At 43.7% G+C, this 18,424-nt stretch overlaps 1 protein-coding gene across 1 annotated transcript in view; it reads left to right on the forward strand.

Moving 5' to 3' along the window:
* The window catches only part of prx (periaxin), a 31,682-nt gene that overhangs the window by 11,749 nt on the left and 1,509 nt on the right, over window positions 1–18,424 (forward strand). The window contains exons 8-10 of the mRNA XM_087796298.1: window positions 2–5,847; window positions 6,667–7,946; window positions 8,586–18,336. Of these exons, the coding sequence (XP_087652424.1) occupies window positions 2–5,847; window positions 6,667–7,946; window positions 8,586–18,336 (16,877 nt within the window). The remainder of the gene's footprint in view (window position 1; window positions 5,848–6,666; window positions 7,947–8,585; window positions 18,337–18,424) is intronic.

Below are 18,424 nucleotides of genomic sequence, written 5' to 3' on the forward strand. Positions count from 1 at the left end.
GATTCCCTGACATGAAGATAAAAGGTTCCGTTGGAGAAGAAACTGGGGATTTAAAAGGGAAAGTCGAAGTGCCTGAACCTAAGGCCAGTGGAGCTAAGGTTAAAACTAAAGGAAAAAAGTTTGGAATTAACTTCTCAAAGACCAAAGAGACTACTGCCTCAGCTAAAGGAACTGGATCTTTGGAGCTTACAAAGCCAAGTATGAAGGCCCAGCAACCATCAATTGAATTCAGTTTGCCTAATGATAAAGACTGCAATATTAATGTTGCCAAAGCAGGAACCAAGTCCAGTTCACCGAATGTAGAATTTGCACTACCTTCTGCACAAGCTGCAGTTCCTATACCAAGTGCAAAGAGAAGGCCAGCCCCAAAATTTGCTATGACAGGAAATGTTGATGCTGCACTTCCGAAGACAAAATTAGATGTTGATTTTGAAAAAGGAGACGGGAAGCTTAGAATCCCAAAGTTACGACTACCCAGAGTGCGACTCTCACCTCATTCAGATGAGTTTGATGGGGACTTCCACATAAAAGGAGAGGGATTGAAAATGCCTACTGCAGACGTAAAGCTTCCAAAGGAAGGGAAATTCCCTAAAGTAAAAATCCCTGAAGTTGATATCCCTTCACCAGGAGTGATAGAAAAGAAAGATATAGATATCTCAATAAAAGGATGTAAATCAAAAGCCAAGACTGCTGTCAACCTTCCAACAGTTGATGTTGATGTTCAGAACCTGGGACTGGATAAAAACAAACTTGGTTCAGTGGAAGGAACTTTGAAAGGTACTGTACCAAGGACCAACATGGCAGTGGACAATTTGAAAGGTGCTGAGATCGGAGGTAAATTTAATACACCCACTGTAGAAATGTCTGTCTCAAAGATGAAAAGTAAAGATACAGATCTAGATATGGATCTATACATTGGTGGAGGTGGAAAGTTCCAATTGCCTGATTTTGACATTAACCTACCCAAAGGAAAGCTAGAAGGAGGACTAGATGTCAAATGTCCAGGAATTAAAGAGGGGGAGTTTAAAATGGCCGAAATATCTGGTCCTAAAATAAAATCCCCAGAGCTGAAGGTCAATATTGAGAGTCCTGGCTTAAAATATGGGGCAACCAATACACCATCTGTTGATGTTTCACTTCAAAAAGCAAAGCTTATAGGAGGCTTTGATGTAGAAGGTGCTAATTTCAAAGGAACACATTTCAAAGTGCCTACATCTGATGTTTCTTTGCCCAAAGTTAACCTTCCAAGTATTGACGCCAATTTAGAAGGGGCCAGTTTTAAAGGAAAGATTGATGTTCCTAGTGTAGATGTGTCGCTTCCAAAAGGGAAATTTGAAGGAGACATTGACGTTGACACCCCTGAGATTAAAGGAGGAAAGTTCAAAATGCCTAAAGTGGATCTGACCCTGCCCAAGGTCAACTTCCCAACAATTGATGCCAATTTGCAGGGACCTGAGGTTAAGGGTAAAGTGGACATGCCATCCGTTGACGTATCCCTTCCAAAAGGAAAGCTCGAAGGAGGACTAGACGTTGAAGGTCCAGAGGTCAAGGGGGGCAGATTTAAGATGCCTACATTTGAAGTCAACATGCCCAAAGTGAAGCTACCTGATGGAGACTTCAAAATGAAAGGCCCAGACTTCAAAGGACCTAAGATTGAGATGCCAGACCTAGACATTTCCCTCCCCAAAGGAAAAGCTGGCGGGGACATTGAAATCGAAGGACCATCTGGTAAAGGAGGAAAGTTCCATCTACCTTCTGTGGATATCTCTCTTCCCAAGGTGAAAGGCAAAGGACCTGGAATTAATCTTGAAGGCCCAGAGATAAAAGGGGGAAACTTTAACATGCCAACCCTTGATATTTCGGGTCCCAAAATCAAATCACCAGAGCTAGACATCAACCTTCAGGGTCCAGATCTGAAAAGCGGAAAGATCAGTATGCCATCTGTCGATGTTTCACTACCCAAAGGAAAGATTGAAGGAGACATTGATGTTGAAGGTCCTAAGATAAAGGGAGGGAAATTCAAAACGCCTAAGTTTGATGTTTCTTTGCCCAAAGTTAACCTTCCAAGTATTGACGCCAATTTGGAAGGGCCCAGTGTTAAAGGAAAGATTGATTTTCCTAGTGTAGATGTGTCACTTCCAAAAGGGAAATTTGAAGGAGACATTGACGTTGACACCCCTGAGATTAAAGGAGGAAAGTTCAAAATGCCTAAAGTGGATCTGACCCTGCCCAAGGTCAACTTCCCAACAATTGATGCCAATTTGCAGGGACCTGAGGTTAAGGGTAAAGTGGACATGCCATCCGTTGACGTATCCCTTCCAAAAGGAAAGCTCGAAGGAGGACTAGACGTTGAAGGTCCAGAGGTCAAGGGGAGCAGATTTAAGATGCCTACATTTGATGTCAACATGCCCAAAGTGAAGCTACCTGAGGGAGACTTCAAAATTAAAGGCCCAGACTTCAAAGGACCTAAGATTGAGATGCCAGACCTAGACATTTCCCTGCCCAAAGGAAAAGCTGGCGGGGACATTGAAATCGAAGGACCATCTGGTAAAGGAGGAAAGTTCCATCTTCCTTCTGTGGATATCTCTCTTCCCAAGGTAAAAGGCAAAGGACCTGGAATTAATCTTGAAGGCCCAGAGATAAAAGGGGGAGACTTTAACATGCCAACTCTTGATATTTCGGGTCCCAAAATCAAATCACCAGAGCTAGACATCAACCTTCAGGGTCCAGATCTGAAAAGCGGAAAGATCAGTATGCCATCTGTCGATGTTTCACTACCCAAAGGAAAGATTGAAGGAGACATTGATGTTGAAGGTCCTAAGATAAAGGGAGGGAAATTCAAAATGCCTAAGTTTGATGTTTCTTTGCCCAAAGTTAAGCTTCCAAGTATTGACGCCAATTTGGAAGGGCCCAGTGTTAAAGGAAAGATTGATGTTCCTAGTGTAGATGTGTCACTTCCAAAAGGGAAATTTGAAGGAGACATTGACGTTGACACCCCTGAGATTAAAGGAGGAAAGTTCAAAATGCCTAAAGTTGATCTGACCCTGCCCAAGGTTAACTTCCCAACAATTGATGCCAATTTGCAGAGACCTGAGGTTAAGGGTAAAGTGGACATGCCATCGGTTGACGTATCCCTTCCAAAAGGAAAGCTCGAAGGAGGACTAGACGTTGAAGGTCCAGAGGTCAAGGGGGGGAGATTTAAGATGCCTACATTTGATGTCAACATGCCCAAAGTGAAGCTACCTGAGGGAGACTTCAAAATGAAAGGCCCAGACTTCAAAGGACCTAAGATTGAGATGCCAGACCTAGACATTTCCCTCCCCAAAGGAAAAGCTGGCGGGGACATTGAAATCGAAGGACCATCTGGTAAAGGAGGAAAGTTCCATCTACCTTCTGTAGATATCTCTCTTCCCAAGGTGAAAGGCAAAGGACCTGGAATTAATCTTGAAGGCCCAGAGATAAAAGGGGGAAACTTAAACATGCCAACCCTTGATATTTCGGGTCCCAAAATCAAATCACCAGAGCTAGACATCAACCTTCAGGGTCCAGATCTGAAAAGCGGAAAGATCAGTATGCCATCTGTCGATGTTTCACTACCCAAAGGAAAGATTGAAGGAGACATTGATGTTGAAGGTCCTAAGATAAAGGGAGGGAAATTCAAAATGCCTAAGTTTGATGTTTCTTTGCCCAAAGTCAACCTTCCAAGTATTGACGCCAATTTGGAAGGGCCCAGTGTTAAAGGAAAGATTGATGTTCCTATTGTAGATGTGTCACTTCCAAAAGGGAAATTTGAAGGAGACATTGACGTTGACATCCCTGACATTAAAGGAGGAAAGTTCAAAATGCCTAAAGTTGATCTGACCCTGCCCAAGGTCAACTTCCCAACAATTGATGCCAATTTGCAGGGACCTGAGGTTAAGGGTAAAGTGGACATGCCATCCGTTGACGTATCCCTTCCAAAAGGAAAACTCGAAGGAGCACTAGACGTTGAAGGTCCAGAGGTCAAGGGGGGCAGATTTAAGATGCCTACATTTGATGTCAACATGCCCAAAGTGAAGCTACCTGAGGGAGACTTCAAAATTAAAGGCCCAGACTTCAAAGGACCTAAGATTGAGATGCCAGACCTAGACATTTCCCTCCCCAAAGGAAAAGCTGGCGGGGACATTGAAATCGAAGGACCATCTGGTAAAGGAGGAAAGTTCCATCTACCTTCTGTAGATATCTCTCTTCCCAAGGTAAAAGGCAAAGGACCTGGAATTAATCTTGAAGGCCCAGAGATAAAAGGGGGAGACTTTAACATGCCAACTCTTGATATTTCGGGTCCCAAAATCAAATCACCAGAGCTAGACATCAACCTTCAGGGTCCAGATCTGAAAAGCGGAAAGATCAGTATGCCATCTGTCGATGTTTCACTACCCAAAGGAAAGATTGAAGGAGACATTGATGTTGAAGGTCCTAAGATAAAGGGAGGGAAATTCAAAATGCCTAAGTTTGATGTTTCTTTGCCCAAAGTTAAGCTTCCAAGTATTGACGCCAATTTGGAAGGGCCCAGTGTTAAAGGAAAGATTGATGTTCCTAGTGTAGATGTGTCACTTCCAAAAGGGAAATTTGAAGGAGACATTGACGTTGACACCCCTGAGATTAAAGGAGGAAAGTTCAAAATGCCTAAAGTTGATCTGACCCTGCCCAAGGTTAACTTCCCAACAATTGATGCCAATTTGCAGAGACCTGAGGTTAAGGGTAAAGTGGACATGCCATCGGTTGACGTATCCCTTCCAAAAGGAAAGCTCGAAGGAGGACTAGACGTTGAAGGTCCAGAGGTCAAGGGGGGGAGATTTAAGATGCCTACATTTGATGTCAACATGCCCAAAGTGAAGCTACCTGAGGGAGACTTCAAAATGAAAGGCCCAGACTTCAAAGGACCTAAGATTGAGATGCCAGACCTAGACATTTCCCTCCCCAAAGGAAAAGCTGGCGGGGACATTGAAATCGAAGGACCATCTGGTAAAGGAGGAAAGTTCCATCTACCTTCTGTAGATATCTCTCTTCCCAAGGTGAAAGGCAAAGGACCTGGAATTAATCTTGAAGGCCCAGAGATAAAAGGGGGAAACTTTAACATGCCAACCCTTGATATTTCGGGTCCCAAAATCAAATCACCAGAGCTAGACATCAACCTTCAGGGTCCAGATCTGAAAAGCGGAAAGATCAGTATGCCATCTGTCGATGTTTCACTACCCAAAGGAAAGATTGAAGGAGACATTGATGTTGAAGGTCCTAAGATAAAGGGAGGGAAATTCAAAATGCCTAAGTTTGATGTTTCTTTGCCCAAAGTCAACCTTCCAAGTATTGACGCCAATTTGGAAGGGCCCAGTGTTAAAGGAAAGATTGATGTTCCTAGTGTAGATGTGTCACTTCCAAAAGGGAAATTTGAAGGAGACATTGACGTTGACATCCCTGACATTAAAGGAGGAAAGTTCAAAATGCCTAAAGTTGATCTGACCCTGCCCAAGGTCAACTTCCCAACAATTGATGCCAATTTGCAGGGACCTGAGGTTAAGGGTAAAGTGGACATGCCATCCGTTGACGTATCCCTTCCAAAAGGAAAACTCGAAGGAGCACTAGACGTTGAAGGTCCAGAGGTCAAGGGGGGCAGATTTAAGATGCCTACATTTGATGTCAACATGCCCAAAGTGAAGCTACCTGAGGGAGACTTCAAAATTAAAGGCCCAGACTTCAAAGGACCTAAGATTGAGATGCCAGACCTAGACATTTCCCTCCCCAAAGGAAAAGCTGGCGGGGACATTGAAATCGAAGGACCATCTGGTAAAGGAGGAAAGTTCCATCTACCTTCTGTAGATATCTCTCTTCCCAAGGTGAAAGGCAAAGGACCTGGAATTAATCTTGAAGGCCCAGAGATAAAAGGGGGAGACTTTCACATGCCAACCCTTGATATTTCGGGTCCCAAAATCAAATCACCAGAGCTAGACATCAACCTTCAGGGTCCAGATCTGAAAAGCGGAAAGATCAGTATGCCATCTGTCGATGTTTCACTACCCAAAGGAAAGATTGAAGGAGACATTGATGTTGAAGGTCCTAAGATAAAGGGAGGGAAATTCAAAATGCCTAAATTTGATGTTTCTTTGCCCAAAGTTAAGCTTCCAAGTATTGACACCAATTTGGAAGGGCCCAGTATTAAAGGAAAGATTGATGTTCCTAGTGTAGATGTGTCACTTCCAAAAGGGAAATTTGAAGGAGACATTGACGTTGACACCCCTGACATTAAAGGAGGAAAGTTCAAAATGCCTAAAGTTGATCTGACCCTGCCCAAGGTCAACTTCCCAACAATTGATGCCAATTTGCAGGGACCTGAGGTTAAGGGTAAAGTGGACATGCCATCTGTTGACGTATCCCTTCCAAAAGGAAAGCTCGAAGGAGGACTAGACGTTGAAGGGCCAGAGGTCAAGGGGGGGAAATTTAAGATGCCTACATTTGATGTCAACATGCCCAAAGTGAAGCTACCTGAGGGAGACTTCAAAATTAAAGGCCCAGACTTCAAAGGACCTAAGATTGAGATGCCAGACCTAGACATTTCCTTCCCCAAAGGAAAAGCTGGCGGGGACATTGAAATCGAAGGACCATCTGGTAAAGGAGGAAAGTTCCATCTACCTTCTGTGGATATCTCTCTTCCCAAGGTGAAAGGCAAAGGACCTGGAATTAATCTTGAAGGCCCAGAGATAAAAGGAGGAGACTTTAACATGCCAACTCTTGATATTTCGGGACCCAAAATCAAATCACCAGAGCTAGACATCAACCTTCAGTGTCCAGATCTGAAAAGCGGAAAGATCAGTATGCCATCTGTCGATGTTTCACTACCCAAAGGAAAGATTGAAGGAGACATTGATGTTGAAGGTCCTAAGATAAAGGGAGGGATATTCAAAATGCCTAAATTTGATGTTTCTTTGCCCAAAGTTAACCTTCCAAGTATTGACGCCAAATTGGAAGGGCCCAGTGTTAAAGGAAAGATTGATGTTCCTAGTGTAGATGTGTCACTTCCAAAAGGGAAATTTGAAGGAGACATTGACTTTGACACCCCTGAGATTAAAGGAGGAAAGTTCAAAATGCCTAAAGTTGATCTGACCCTGCCCAAGGTCAACTTCCCCACATTTGATGCCAATTTGCAGGGACCTGAGGTTAAGGGTAAAGTGGACATGCCAACCGTTGACGTATCCCTTCCAAAAGGAAAGCTTGAAGGAGGACTAGATGTTGAAGGTCCAGAGGTCAAGGGGGGCAGATTTAAGATGCCTACATTTGATGTCAACATGCCCAAAGTGAAGCTACCTGAGGGAGACTTCAAAATTAAAGGCCCAGACTTCAAAGGACCTAAGATTGAGATGCCAGACCTAGACATTTCCCTCCCCAAAGGAAAAGCTGGTGGGGACATTGAAATCAAAGGACCATCTGGTAAAGGAGGAAAGTTCCATCTACCATCTGTGGATATCTCTCTTCCCAAGGTGAAAGGCAAAGGACCTGGAATTAATCTTGAAGGCCCAGAGATAAAAGGGGGAGACTTTAACATGCCAACCCTTGATATTTCGGGTCCCAAAATCAAATCACCAGAGCTAGACATAAACCTTCAGGGTCCAGATCTGAAAAGCGGAAAGATCAGTATGCCATCTGTCGATGTTTCACTACCAAAAGGAAAGATTGAAGGAGACATTGATGTTGAAGGTCCGAAGATAAAGGGAGGGAAATTCAAAATGCCAAAGTTTGATGTTTCTATGCCCAAAGTTAACCTTCCAAGTATTGACGCCAATTTGGAAGGGCCCAGTGTTAAAGGAAAGATTGATGTTCCTAGTGTAGATGTGTCACTTCCAAAAGGGAAATTTGAAGGAGACATTGACTTTGACACCCCTGAGATTAAAGGAGGAAAGTTCAAAATGCCTAAAGTTGATCTGACCCTGCCCAAGGTCAACTTCCCCACAATTGATGCCAATTTGCAGGGTCCTGAGGTTAAGGGTAAAGTGGACTTGCCATCCATTGACGTATCCCTTCCAAAAGGAAAGCTCGAAGGAGGACTAGACGTTGAAGGTCCAGAGGTCAAGGGGGGCAGATTTAAGATGCCTACATTTGATGTCAACATGCCCAAAGTGAAACTACCTGAGGGAGACTTCAAAATTAAAGGCCCAGACTTCAAAGGACCTAAGATTGAGATGCCAGACCTAGACATTTCCCTGCCCAAAGGAAAAGCTGGCGGGGACATTGAAATCGAAGGACCATCTGGTAAAGGAGGAAAGTTCCATCTACCTTCTCTGGATATCTCTCTTCCCAAGGTGAAAGGCAAGGGACCTGGAATTAATCTTGAAGGCCCAGAGATAAAAGGGGGAGACTTTAACATGCCAACTCTTGATATTTCGGGTCCCAAAATCAAATCACCAGAGCTAGACATCAACCTTCAGGGTCCAAATCTGAAAAGCGGTAAGATCAGTATGCCATCTGTCGATGTTTCACTACCCAAAGGAAAGATTGAAGGAGACATTGATGTTGAAGGTCCTAAGATAAAGGGAGGGAAATTCAAAATGCCTAAGTTTGATGTTTCTTTGCCCAAAGTTAACCTTCCAAGTATTGACGCCAATTTGGAAGGGCCTAGTGTTAAAGAAAAGATTGATGTTCCTAGTGTAGATGTGTCGCTTCCAAAAGGGAAATTTAAAGGAGACATTGACTTTGACACCCCTGAGATTAAAGGAGGAAAGTTCAAAATGCCTAAATTTGATCTGACCCTGCCCAAGGTCAACTTCCCCACATTTGATGCCAATTTGCAGGGACCTGAGGTTAAGGGTAAAGTGGATATGCCATCTGTTGACGTATCCCTTCCAGAAGGAAAGCTTGAAGGAGGACTAGATGTTGAAGGTCCAGAGGTCAAGGGGGGCAGATTTAAGATTCCTACATTTGATGTCAACATGCCCAAAGTGAAGCTACCTGAGGGAGACTTCAAAATTAAAGGCCCAGACTTCAAAGGACCTAAGATTGAGATGCCAGACCTAGACATTTCCCTCCCCAAAGGAAAAGCTGGTGGGGACATTGAAATCGAAGGACCATCTGGTAAAGGAGGAAAGTTCCATCTACCTTCTGTGGATATCTCTCTTCCCAAGGTGAAAGGCAAAGGACCTGGAATTAATCTTGAAGGCCCAGAGATAAAAGGGGGAGACTTTAACATGCCAACTCTTGATATTTCGGGTCCCAAAATCAAATCACCAGAGCTAGACATCAACCTTCAGGGTCCAGATCTGAAAAGCGGAAAGATCAGTATGCCATCTGTCGATGTTTCACTACCCAAAGGAAAGATTGAAGGAGACATTGATGTTGAAGGTCCTAAGATAAAGGGAGGGAAATTCAAAATGCCTAAGTTTGATGTTTCTTTGCCCAAAGTTAACCTTCCAAGTATTGATGCCAATTTGGAAGGGCCCAGTGTTAAAGGAAAGATTGATGTTCCTAGTGTAGATGTGTCACTTCCAAAAGGGAAATTTGAAGGAGACATTGACGTTGACACCCCTGAGATTAAAGGAGGAAAGTTCAAAATGCCTAAAGTTGATCTGACCCTGCCCAAGGTCAACTTCCCCACATTTGATGCCAATTTGCAAGGACCTGAGATTAAGGGTAAAGTGGACATGCCATCCGTTGACGTATCCCTTCCAAAAGGAAAGCTCGAAGGAGGACTAGACGTTGAAGGTCCAGAGGTCAAGGGGGGCAGATTTAAGATGCCTACATTTGATGTCAACATGCCCAAAGTGAAGCTACCTGAGGGAGACTTCAAAATTAAAGGCCCAGATTTCAAAGGACCTAAGATTGAGATGCCAGACCTAGACATTTCCCTCCCCAAAGGAAAAGCTGGCGGGGACATTGAAATCGAAGGAACATCTGGTAAAGGAGGAAAGTTCCATCTACCTTCTGTGGATATCTCTCTTCCCAAGGTGAAAGGCAAAGGACCTGGAATTAATCTTGAAGGCCCAGAGATAAAAGGGGGAGACTTTAACATGCCAACTCTTGATATTTCGGGTCCCAAAATCAAATCCCCAGAACTAGACATCAACCTTCAGGGTCCAGATCTGAAAAGCGGAAAGATCAGTATGCCATCTGTCGATGTTTCACTACCCAAAGGAAAGATTGAAGGAGACATTGACGTTGAAGGTCCTAAGATAAAGGGAGGGAAATTCAAAATGCCTAAGTTTGATGTTTCTTTGCCCAAAGTTAACCTTCCAAGTATTGACGCCAATTTGGAAGGGCCCAGTGTTAAAGGAAAGATTGATGTTCCTAGTGTAGATGTGTCACTTCCAAAAGCGAAATTTGAAGGAGACATTGACGTTGACACCCCTGAGATTAAAGGAGGAAAGTTCAAAATGCCTAAAGTGGATCTGACCCTGCCCAAGGTCAAATTCCCAACAATTGATGCCAATTTGCAGGGACCTGAGGTTAAGGGTAAAGTGGACATGCCATCCGTTGACGTATCCCTTCCAAAAGGAAAGCTCGAAGGAGGACTAGACGTTGAAGGTCCAGAGGTCAAGGGGGGCAGATTTAAGATGCCTACATTTGATGTCAACATGCCCAAAGTGAAGCTACCTGAGGGAGACTTCAAAATTAAAGGCCCAGACTTCAAAGGACCTAAGATTGAGATGCCAGACCTAGACATTTCCCTCCCCAAAGGAAAAGCTGGCGGGGACATTGAAATCGAAGGACCATCTGGTAAAGGAGGAAAGTTCCATCTACCTTCTGTGGATATCTCTCTTCCCAAGGTGAAAGGCAAAGGACATGGAATAAATCTTGAAGGCCCAGAGATAAAAGGGGGAGACTTTAACATGCCAACTCTTGATATTTCGGGACCCAAAATCAAATCACCAGAGCTAGACATCAACCTTCAGGGTCCAGATCTGAAAAGCGGAAAGATCAGTATGCCATCTGTCGATGTTTCACTACCCAAAGGAAAGATTGAAGGAGACATTGATGTTGAAGGTCCTAAGATAAAGGGAGGGAAATTCAAAATGCCTAAGTTTGATGTTTCTTTGCCCAAAGTTAAGCTTCCAAGTATTGATGCCAATTTGGAAGGGCCCAGTGTTAAAGGAAAGATTGATGTTCCTAGTGTAGTTGTGTCACTTCCAAAAGGGAAATTTGAAGGAGACATTGACGTTGACACCCCTGAGATTAAAGGAGGAAAGTTCAAAATGCCTAAAGTTGATCTGACCCTGCCCAAGGTCAACTTCCCCACATTTGATGCCAATTTGCAAGGACCTGAGATTAAGGGTAAAGTGGACATGCCATCCGTTGACGTATCCCTTCCAAAAGGAAAGCTCGAAGGAGGACTAGACGTTGAAGGTCCAGAGGTCAAGGGGGGCAGATTTAAGATGCCTACATTTGATGTCAACATGCCCAAAGTGAAGCTACCCGAGGGAGACTTCAAAATTAAAGGCCCAGACTTCAAAGGACCTAAGATTGAGATGCCAGACCTAGACATTTCCCTCCCCAAAGGAAAAGCTGGCGGGGACATTGAAATCGAAGGACCATCTGGTAAAGGAGGAAAGTTCCATCTACCTTCTGTGGATATCTCTCTTCCCAAGGTGAAAGGCAAAGGACCTGGAATTAATCTTGAAGGCCCAGAGATAAAAGGGGGAGACTTCAACATGCCAACTCTTGATATTTCGGGACCCAAAATCAAATCACCAGAGCTAGACATCAACCTTCAGGGTCCAGATCTGAAAAGCGGTAAGATCAGTATGCCATCTGTCGATGTTTCACTACCCAAAGGAAAGATTGATGGAGACATTGATGTTGAAGGTCCTAAGATAAAGGGAGGGAAATTCAAAATGCCTAAGTTTGATGTTTCTTTGCCCAAAGTTAACCTTCCAAGTATTGACGCCAATTTGGAAGGGCCCAGTGTTAAAGGAAAGATTGATGTTCCTAGTGTAGATGTGTCACTTCCAAAAGGTACATTTGAAGGAGACATTGACGTTGACACCCCTGAGATTAAAGGAGGAAAGTTCAAAATGCCTAAAGTGGATCTGACCCTGCCCAAGGTCAAATTCCCAACAATTGATGCCAATTTGCAGGGACCTGAGGTTAAGGGTAAAGTGGACATGCCATCCGTTGACGTATCCCTTCCAAAAGGAAAGCTCGAAGGAGGACTAGACGTTGAAGGTCCAGAGGTCAAGGGGGGCAGATTTAAGATGCCTACATTTGATGTCAACATGCCAAAAGTGAAGCTACCTGAGGGAGACTTCAAAATTAAAGGCCCAGACTTCAAAGGACCTAAGATTGAGATGCCAGACCTAGACATTTCCCTCCCCAAAGGAAAAGCTGGCGGGGACATTGAAATCGAAGGACCATCTGGTAAAGGAGGAAAGTTCCATCTACCTTCTGTGGATATCTCTCTTCCCAAGGTGAAAGGCAAAGGACCTGGAATTAATCTTGAAGGCCCAGAGATAAAAGGGGGAGACTTTAACATGCCAACTCTTGATATTTCGGGACCCAAAATCAAATCACCAGAGCTAGACATCAACCTTCAGGGTCCAGATCTGAAAAGCGGAAAGATCAGTATGCCATCTGTCGATGTTTCACTACCCAAAGGAAAGATTGAAGGAGACATTGATGTTGAAGGTCCTAAGATAAAGGGAGGGAAATTCAAAATGCCTAAGTTTGATGTTTCTTTGCCCAAAGTTAAGCTTCCAAGTATTGACGCCAATTTGGAAGGGCCCAGTGTTAAAGGAAAGATTGATGTTCCTAGTGTAGATGTGTCACTTCCAAAAGGGAAATTTGAAGGAGACATTGACGTTGACACCCCTGACATTAAAGGAGGAAAGTTCAAAGTGCCTAAAGTGGATTTGACCCTGCCCAAGGTCAACTTCCCCACATTTGATGCCAATTTGCAGGGTCCTGAGGTTAAGGGTAAAGTGGACCTGCCATCCGTTGACGTATCCCTTCCAAAAGGAAAGCTCGAAGGAGGACTAGACGTTGAAGGTCCAGAGGTCAAGGGGGGCAGATTTAAGATGCCTACATTTGATGTCAACATGCCCAAAGTGAAGCTACCTGAGGGAGACTTCAAAATTAAAGGCCCAGACTTCAAAGGACCTAAGATTGAGATGCCAGACCTAGACATTTCCCTCCCCAAAGGAAAAGCTGGCGGGGACATTGAAATCGAAGGACCATCTGGTAAAGGAGGAAAGTTCCATCTACCTTCTGTGGATATCTCTCTTCCCAAGGTGAAAGGCAAAGGACCTGGAATTAATCTTGAAGGCCCAGAGATAAAAGGGGGAGACTTCAACATGCCAACTCTTGATATTTCGGGACCCAAAATCAAATCACCAGAGCTAGACATCAACCTTCAGGGTCCAGATCTGAAAAGCGGAAAGATCAGTATGCCATCTGTCGATGTTTCACTACCCAAAGGAAAGATTGATGGAGACATTGATGTTGAAGGTCCTAAGATAAAGGGAGGGAAATTCAAAATGCCTAAGTTTGATGTTTCTTTGCCCAAAGTTAACCTTCCAAGTATTGACGCCAATTTGGAAGGGCCCAGTGTTAAAGGAAAGATTGATGTTCCTAGTGTAGATGTGTCACTTCCAAAAGCGAAATTTGAAGGAGACATTGACGTTGACACCCCTGACATTAAAGGAGGAAAGTTCAAAATGCCTAAAGTGGATCTGACCCTGCCCAAGGTCAACTTCCCCACATTTGATGCCAATTTGCAGGGACCTGAGGTTAAGGGTAAAGTGGACATGCCATCCGTTGACGTATCCCTTCCAAAAGGAAAGCTTGAAGGAGGACTAGACGTTGAAGTTCCAGAGGTCAAGGGGGGCAGATTTAAGATGCCTACATTTGATGTCAACATGCCCAAAGTGAAGCTACCTGAGGGAGACTTCAAAATTAAAGGCCCAGACTTCAAAGGACCTAAGATTGAGATGCCAGACCTAGACATTTCCCTCCCCAAAGGAAAAGCTGGCGGGGACATTGAAATCGAAGGACCATCTGGTAAAGGAGGAAAGTTCCATCTACCTTCTGTGGATATCTCTCTTCCCAAGGTGAAAGGCAAAGGACCTGGAATTAATCTTGAAGGCCCAGAGATAAAAGGGGGAGACTTTAACATGCCAACTCTTGATATTTCGGGACCCAAAATCAAATCACCAGAGCTAGACATCAACCTTCAGGGTCCAGATCTGAAAAGCGGAAAGATCAGTATGCCATCTGTCGATGTTTCACTACCAAAAGGAAAGATTGAAGGAGACATTGATGTTGAAGGTCCGAAGATAAAGGGAGGGAAATTCAAAATGCCAAAGTTTGATGTTTCTATGCCCAAAGTTAACCTTCCAAGTATTGACGCCAATTTGGAAGGGCCCAGTGTTAAAGGAAAGATTGATGTTCCTAGTGTAGATGTGTCACTTCCAAAAGGGAAATTTGAAGGAGACATTGACGTTGACACCCCTGACATTAAAGGAGGAAAGTTCAAAATGCCTAAAGTGGATTTGACCCTGCCCAAGGTCAACTTCCCCACATTTGATGCCAATTTGCAGGGTCCTGAGGTTAAGGGTAAAGTGGACCTGCCATCCGTTGACGTATCCCTTCCAAAAGGAAAGCTCGAAGGAGGACTAGACGTTGAAGGTCCAGAGGTCAAGGGGGGCAGATTTAAGATGCCTACATTTGATGTCAACATGCCCAAAGTGAAGCTACCTGAGGGAGACTTCAAAATTAAAGGCCCAGACTTCAAAGGACCTAAGATTGAGATGCCAGACCTAGACATTTCCCTCCCCAAAGGAAAAGCTGGCGGGGACATTGAAATCGAAGGACCATCTGGTAAAGGAGGAAAGTTCCATCTACCTTCTGTGGATATCTCTCTTCCCAAGGTGAAAGGCAAAGGACCTGGAATTAATCTTGAAGGCCCAGAGATAAAAGGGGGAGACTTCAACATGCCAACTCTTGATATTTCGGGACCCAAAATCAAATCACCAGAGCTAGACATCAACCTTCAGGGTCCAGATCTGAAAAGCGGTAAGATCAGTATGCCATCTGTCGATGTTTCACTACCCAAAGGAAAGATTGATGGAGACATTGATGTTGAAGGTCCTAAGATAAAGGGAGGGAAATTCAAAATGCCTAAGTTTGATGTTTCTTTGCCCAAAGTTAACCTTCCAAGTATTGACGCCAATTTGGAAGGGCCCAGTGTTAAAGGAAAGATTGATGTTCCTAGTGTAGATGTGTCACTTCCAAAAGCGAAATTTGAAGGAGACATTGACGTTGACACCCCTGACATTAAAGGAGGAAAGTTCAAAATGCCTAAAGTGGATCTGACCCTGCCCAAGGTCAACTTCCCCACATTTGATGCCAATTTGCAGGGACCTGAGGTTAAGGGTAAAGTGGACATGCCATCCGTTGACGTATCCCTTCCAAAAGGAAAGCTTGAAGGAGGACTAGACGTTGAAGTTCCAGAGGTCAAGGGGGGCAGATTTAAGATGCCTACATTTGATGTCAACATGCCCAAAGTGAAGCTACCTGAGGGAGACTTCAAAATTAAAGGCCCAGACTTCAAAGGACCTAAGATTGAGATGCCAGACCTAGACATTTCCCTCCCCAAAGGAAAAGCTGGCGGGGACATTGAAATCGAAGGAACATCTGGTAAAGGAGGAAAGTTCCATCTACCTTCTGTGGATATCTCTCTTCCCAAGGTGAAAGGCAAAGGACCTGGAATTAATCTTGAAGGCCCAGAGATGAAACGGGGAGACTTTAACATGCCAACTCTTGATATTTCGGGTCCCAAAATCAAATCACCAGAGCTAGACATCAACCTTCAGGGTCCAGATCTGAAAAGCGGAAAGATCAGTATGCCATCTGTCGATGTTTCACTACCCAAAGGAAAGATTGAAGGAGACATTGATGTTGAAGGTCCTAAGATAAAGGGGGGTAAATTCAAAATGCCTAAGTTTGATGTTTCTTTGCCCAAAGTTAACCTTCCAAGTATTGACGCCAATTTGGAAGGGCCCAGTGTTAAAGGAAAGATTGATATTCCTAGTGTAGATTTATCACTTCCCAAAGGAAAATTCGAAGGAGACATTGATGTTGACACCCCTGAGATTAAAGGTGGAAAGTTTAAAATGCCTAAAATCGATCTGTCCCTGCCAAAGATAAATTCTCCAACAATTGATGCAAATTTGCATTGGCCGGATGATAAAGGAGAAGTAGACATGCCATCTGTTGATATATCATTTCCAAAAGGAAAGCTAGAGGGGGGACTTGATGTCAAAGGGCCTGAAGTCAAAAGTAATAACAGGGATAAATTTGATGTTGAAATGTCCATCTCCAAAGTAAAAGCCGAAGGGGAATTTGAAAGGTCAGGTCATAAAGGGGGCAAGTTTCACATGCCTTCGGTAGATATTGGTCAAATGTCCAACATCAAATTTCCAAAGGTTGATATTTCTGCTCCCAAGGTAAATCTTGACTTTGGTCTCACTAAACCGAAAGTTGATGATGTCGAAGTTGAACTCCTAAAAGCAGGTGGCAGTCGACCATCTTCAGGTGGAAGCTTTGATCTACCTAACCCTAATCCCCAACTTAAATCACCCTCTATTTGTTTAAGTCCTAATGCTGATTCCAAAGTAACATGCAACATTAGTAGTCCTCAAATATCTCCACAATCTACAGTTGAAGATAACTCAAAGTACAAAGTAAAGTCTTCACATTTTCAGGTGTCCCCAAAAGGCCCATCTCTAGGAGGTAAAGTTAAAATGCCCTCTGTTGAGTTCTCAATATCACCAAGTAAATGTCCAGAGAGTGAGGTGCTTTTGCCAAAGTCTGACATTTCTATACAGAAAGGACATTTTGAAACTCCGGAAGAGGAAGTAAAAGGAGCAACGTTCAGGATGCCACATGTTAATATGCCTTCAGTTGGTATTTCACTTCCTAAAGGAAAAAAGCCGGATTCAAACATTTCCTTGACATATGAAATGATTGATCCAGATGAAGAAGGAGCACTCTACAAGTTGCCCAAAGTTGATTTATTACTCCCTAAAGGAAAATCCAAAGTAATAGCCCATCAGGAAGAAATAGTGATGGACAGTAGTACATTTAAAATGCCAAAGGTAGACATTATACTTCCAAAAAGTAAAGGTACAAATGTGTCTGATTTACACATGGACGCAATTTCAGTTCTTCAACCTGTAGAACTAGAATTGGGACTTCAAAGAGGGAAGGGAGGGAAAGGCCAAAAGAAAGACACAGAGCTCCATGCCACAGAAACAAAAAATAAAGGAAAAGGCGCTAAAGGTAAGGGAGCAAAATTCAAGATGCCAAAAAAGCCAACTGTCACTACTGAAACACCAAATATTGAGAAAGGTATTGAAATCTCTTGTCGATCAAACTCAGGGCAAAATGGAAACTCAGAGGTCCATGATCGTGATAAAGGATCATTACAACCCATTACAAGTACAACAATCAAACCAGGCTCAGCTACCATAGTACCAACGACAGAGCGTGAGCTGCCATCTGCAAGTGTTGGTTCCCAAATCCCCCAAATTCCAGACATAGACTTTGATATTGTAACTTCAATAGATGACGACGATGCACCTAAAGGCATGGAGAAAAAAATCAAAATACCCAAGTTTGGCATACCATTGCCTTCTCTCGCCTCTCCTGAAAAAAGGTTGGATATTCAAGGGCCAGATTTTTTGTATGAAGGACCTAAAATCCCAAAGGTAAAGAAAGCTGTTTTTGTATTGGTGAATCCAACATCGGAGGAGACAACAAGTGCAAGTGGGGAAATGACGGTAAAGGCATCAAGAATAAGCACAAGCACAACCTTTGAGAAGACGGAAAAGAAAGTGCACGTTTGGGATGGACATAAGGGGAAGACGTTATTTTCCAGCACACAATCTTCTGGTCTTGGTGTCAAAGATCAAGACTTTGATCCTTCATTTCTTCCTCAGGACAATAAGGGACAAATAAGTGGAAAAGTCAAGCTCCCAAAGGTGGAGTTAACTTCTCCCTATGGTAGGATAGGTTCACCAAAAAAGGAGGCAGAGATGTTTGCGAATGTGGAGTCATTGGAAGGGAAATCTGCTGAAGGACCAACAGTCAGCACAAGCAAAGTAACTTCGGTGGCCTTAGGTGGAGAACGTCCTCAGGGCCTGGTATCATCTCATGCCAGGACTGACATGCTAGACAGGGACAGCTCAGAGTCTCCTTGTGAATTTACCATCAGTTCATCAGGGTTTCAAACTTGGACTGAAGTAGAGAGCAAAACTGACGAAGGGGAGTCTTCTGCCTGGTTTAAAGTCCCCAAATTCACACTCAAGCCACACTCCAAAGGTAAGGATGAGGCATGCTAGTTTCCTGAACCTCCGTAAAAGTCAATACATTTGGAATCTGATTTGGAAAAGGGACTCTAATTTTGACT

Source organism: Callionymus lyra, chromosome 7 (genome assembly GCF_982586985.1).
Source record: "Callionymus lyra chromosome 7, fCalLyr1.hap1.1, whole genome shotgun sequence".
Lineage (NCBI taxonomy): Eukaryota > Metazoa > Chordata > Actinopteri > Syngnathiformes > Callionymidae > Callionymus > Callionymus lyra.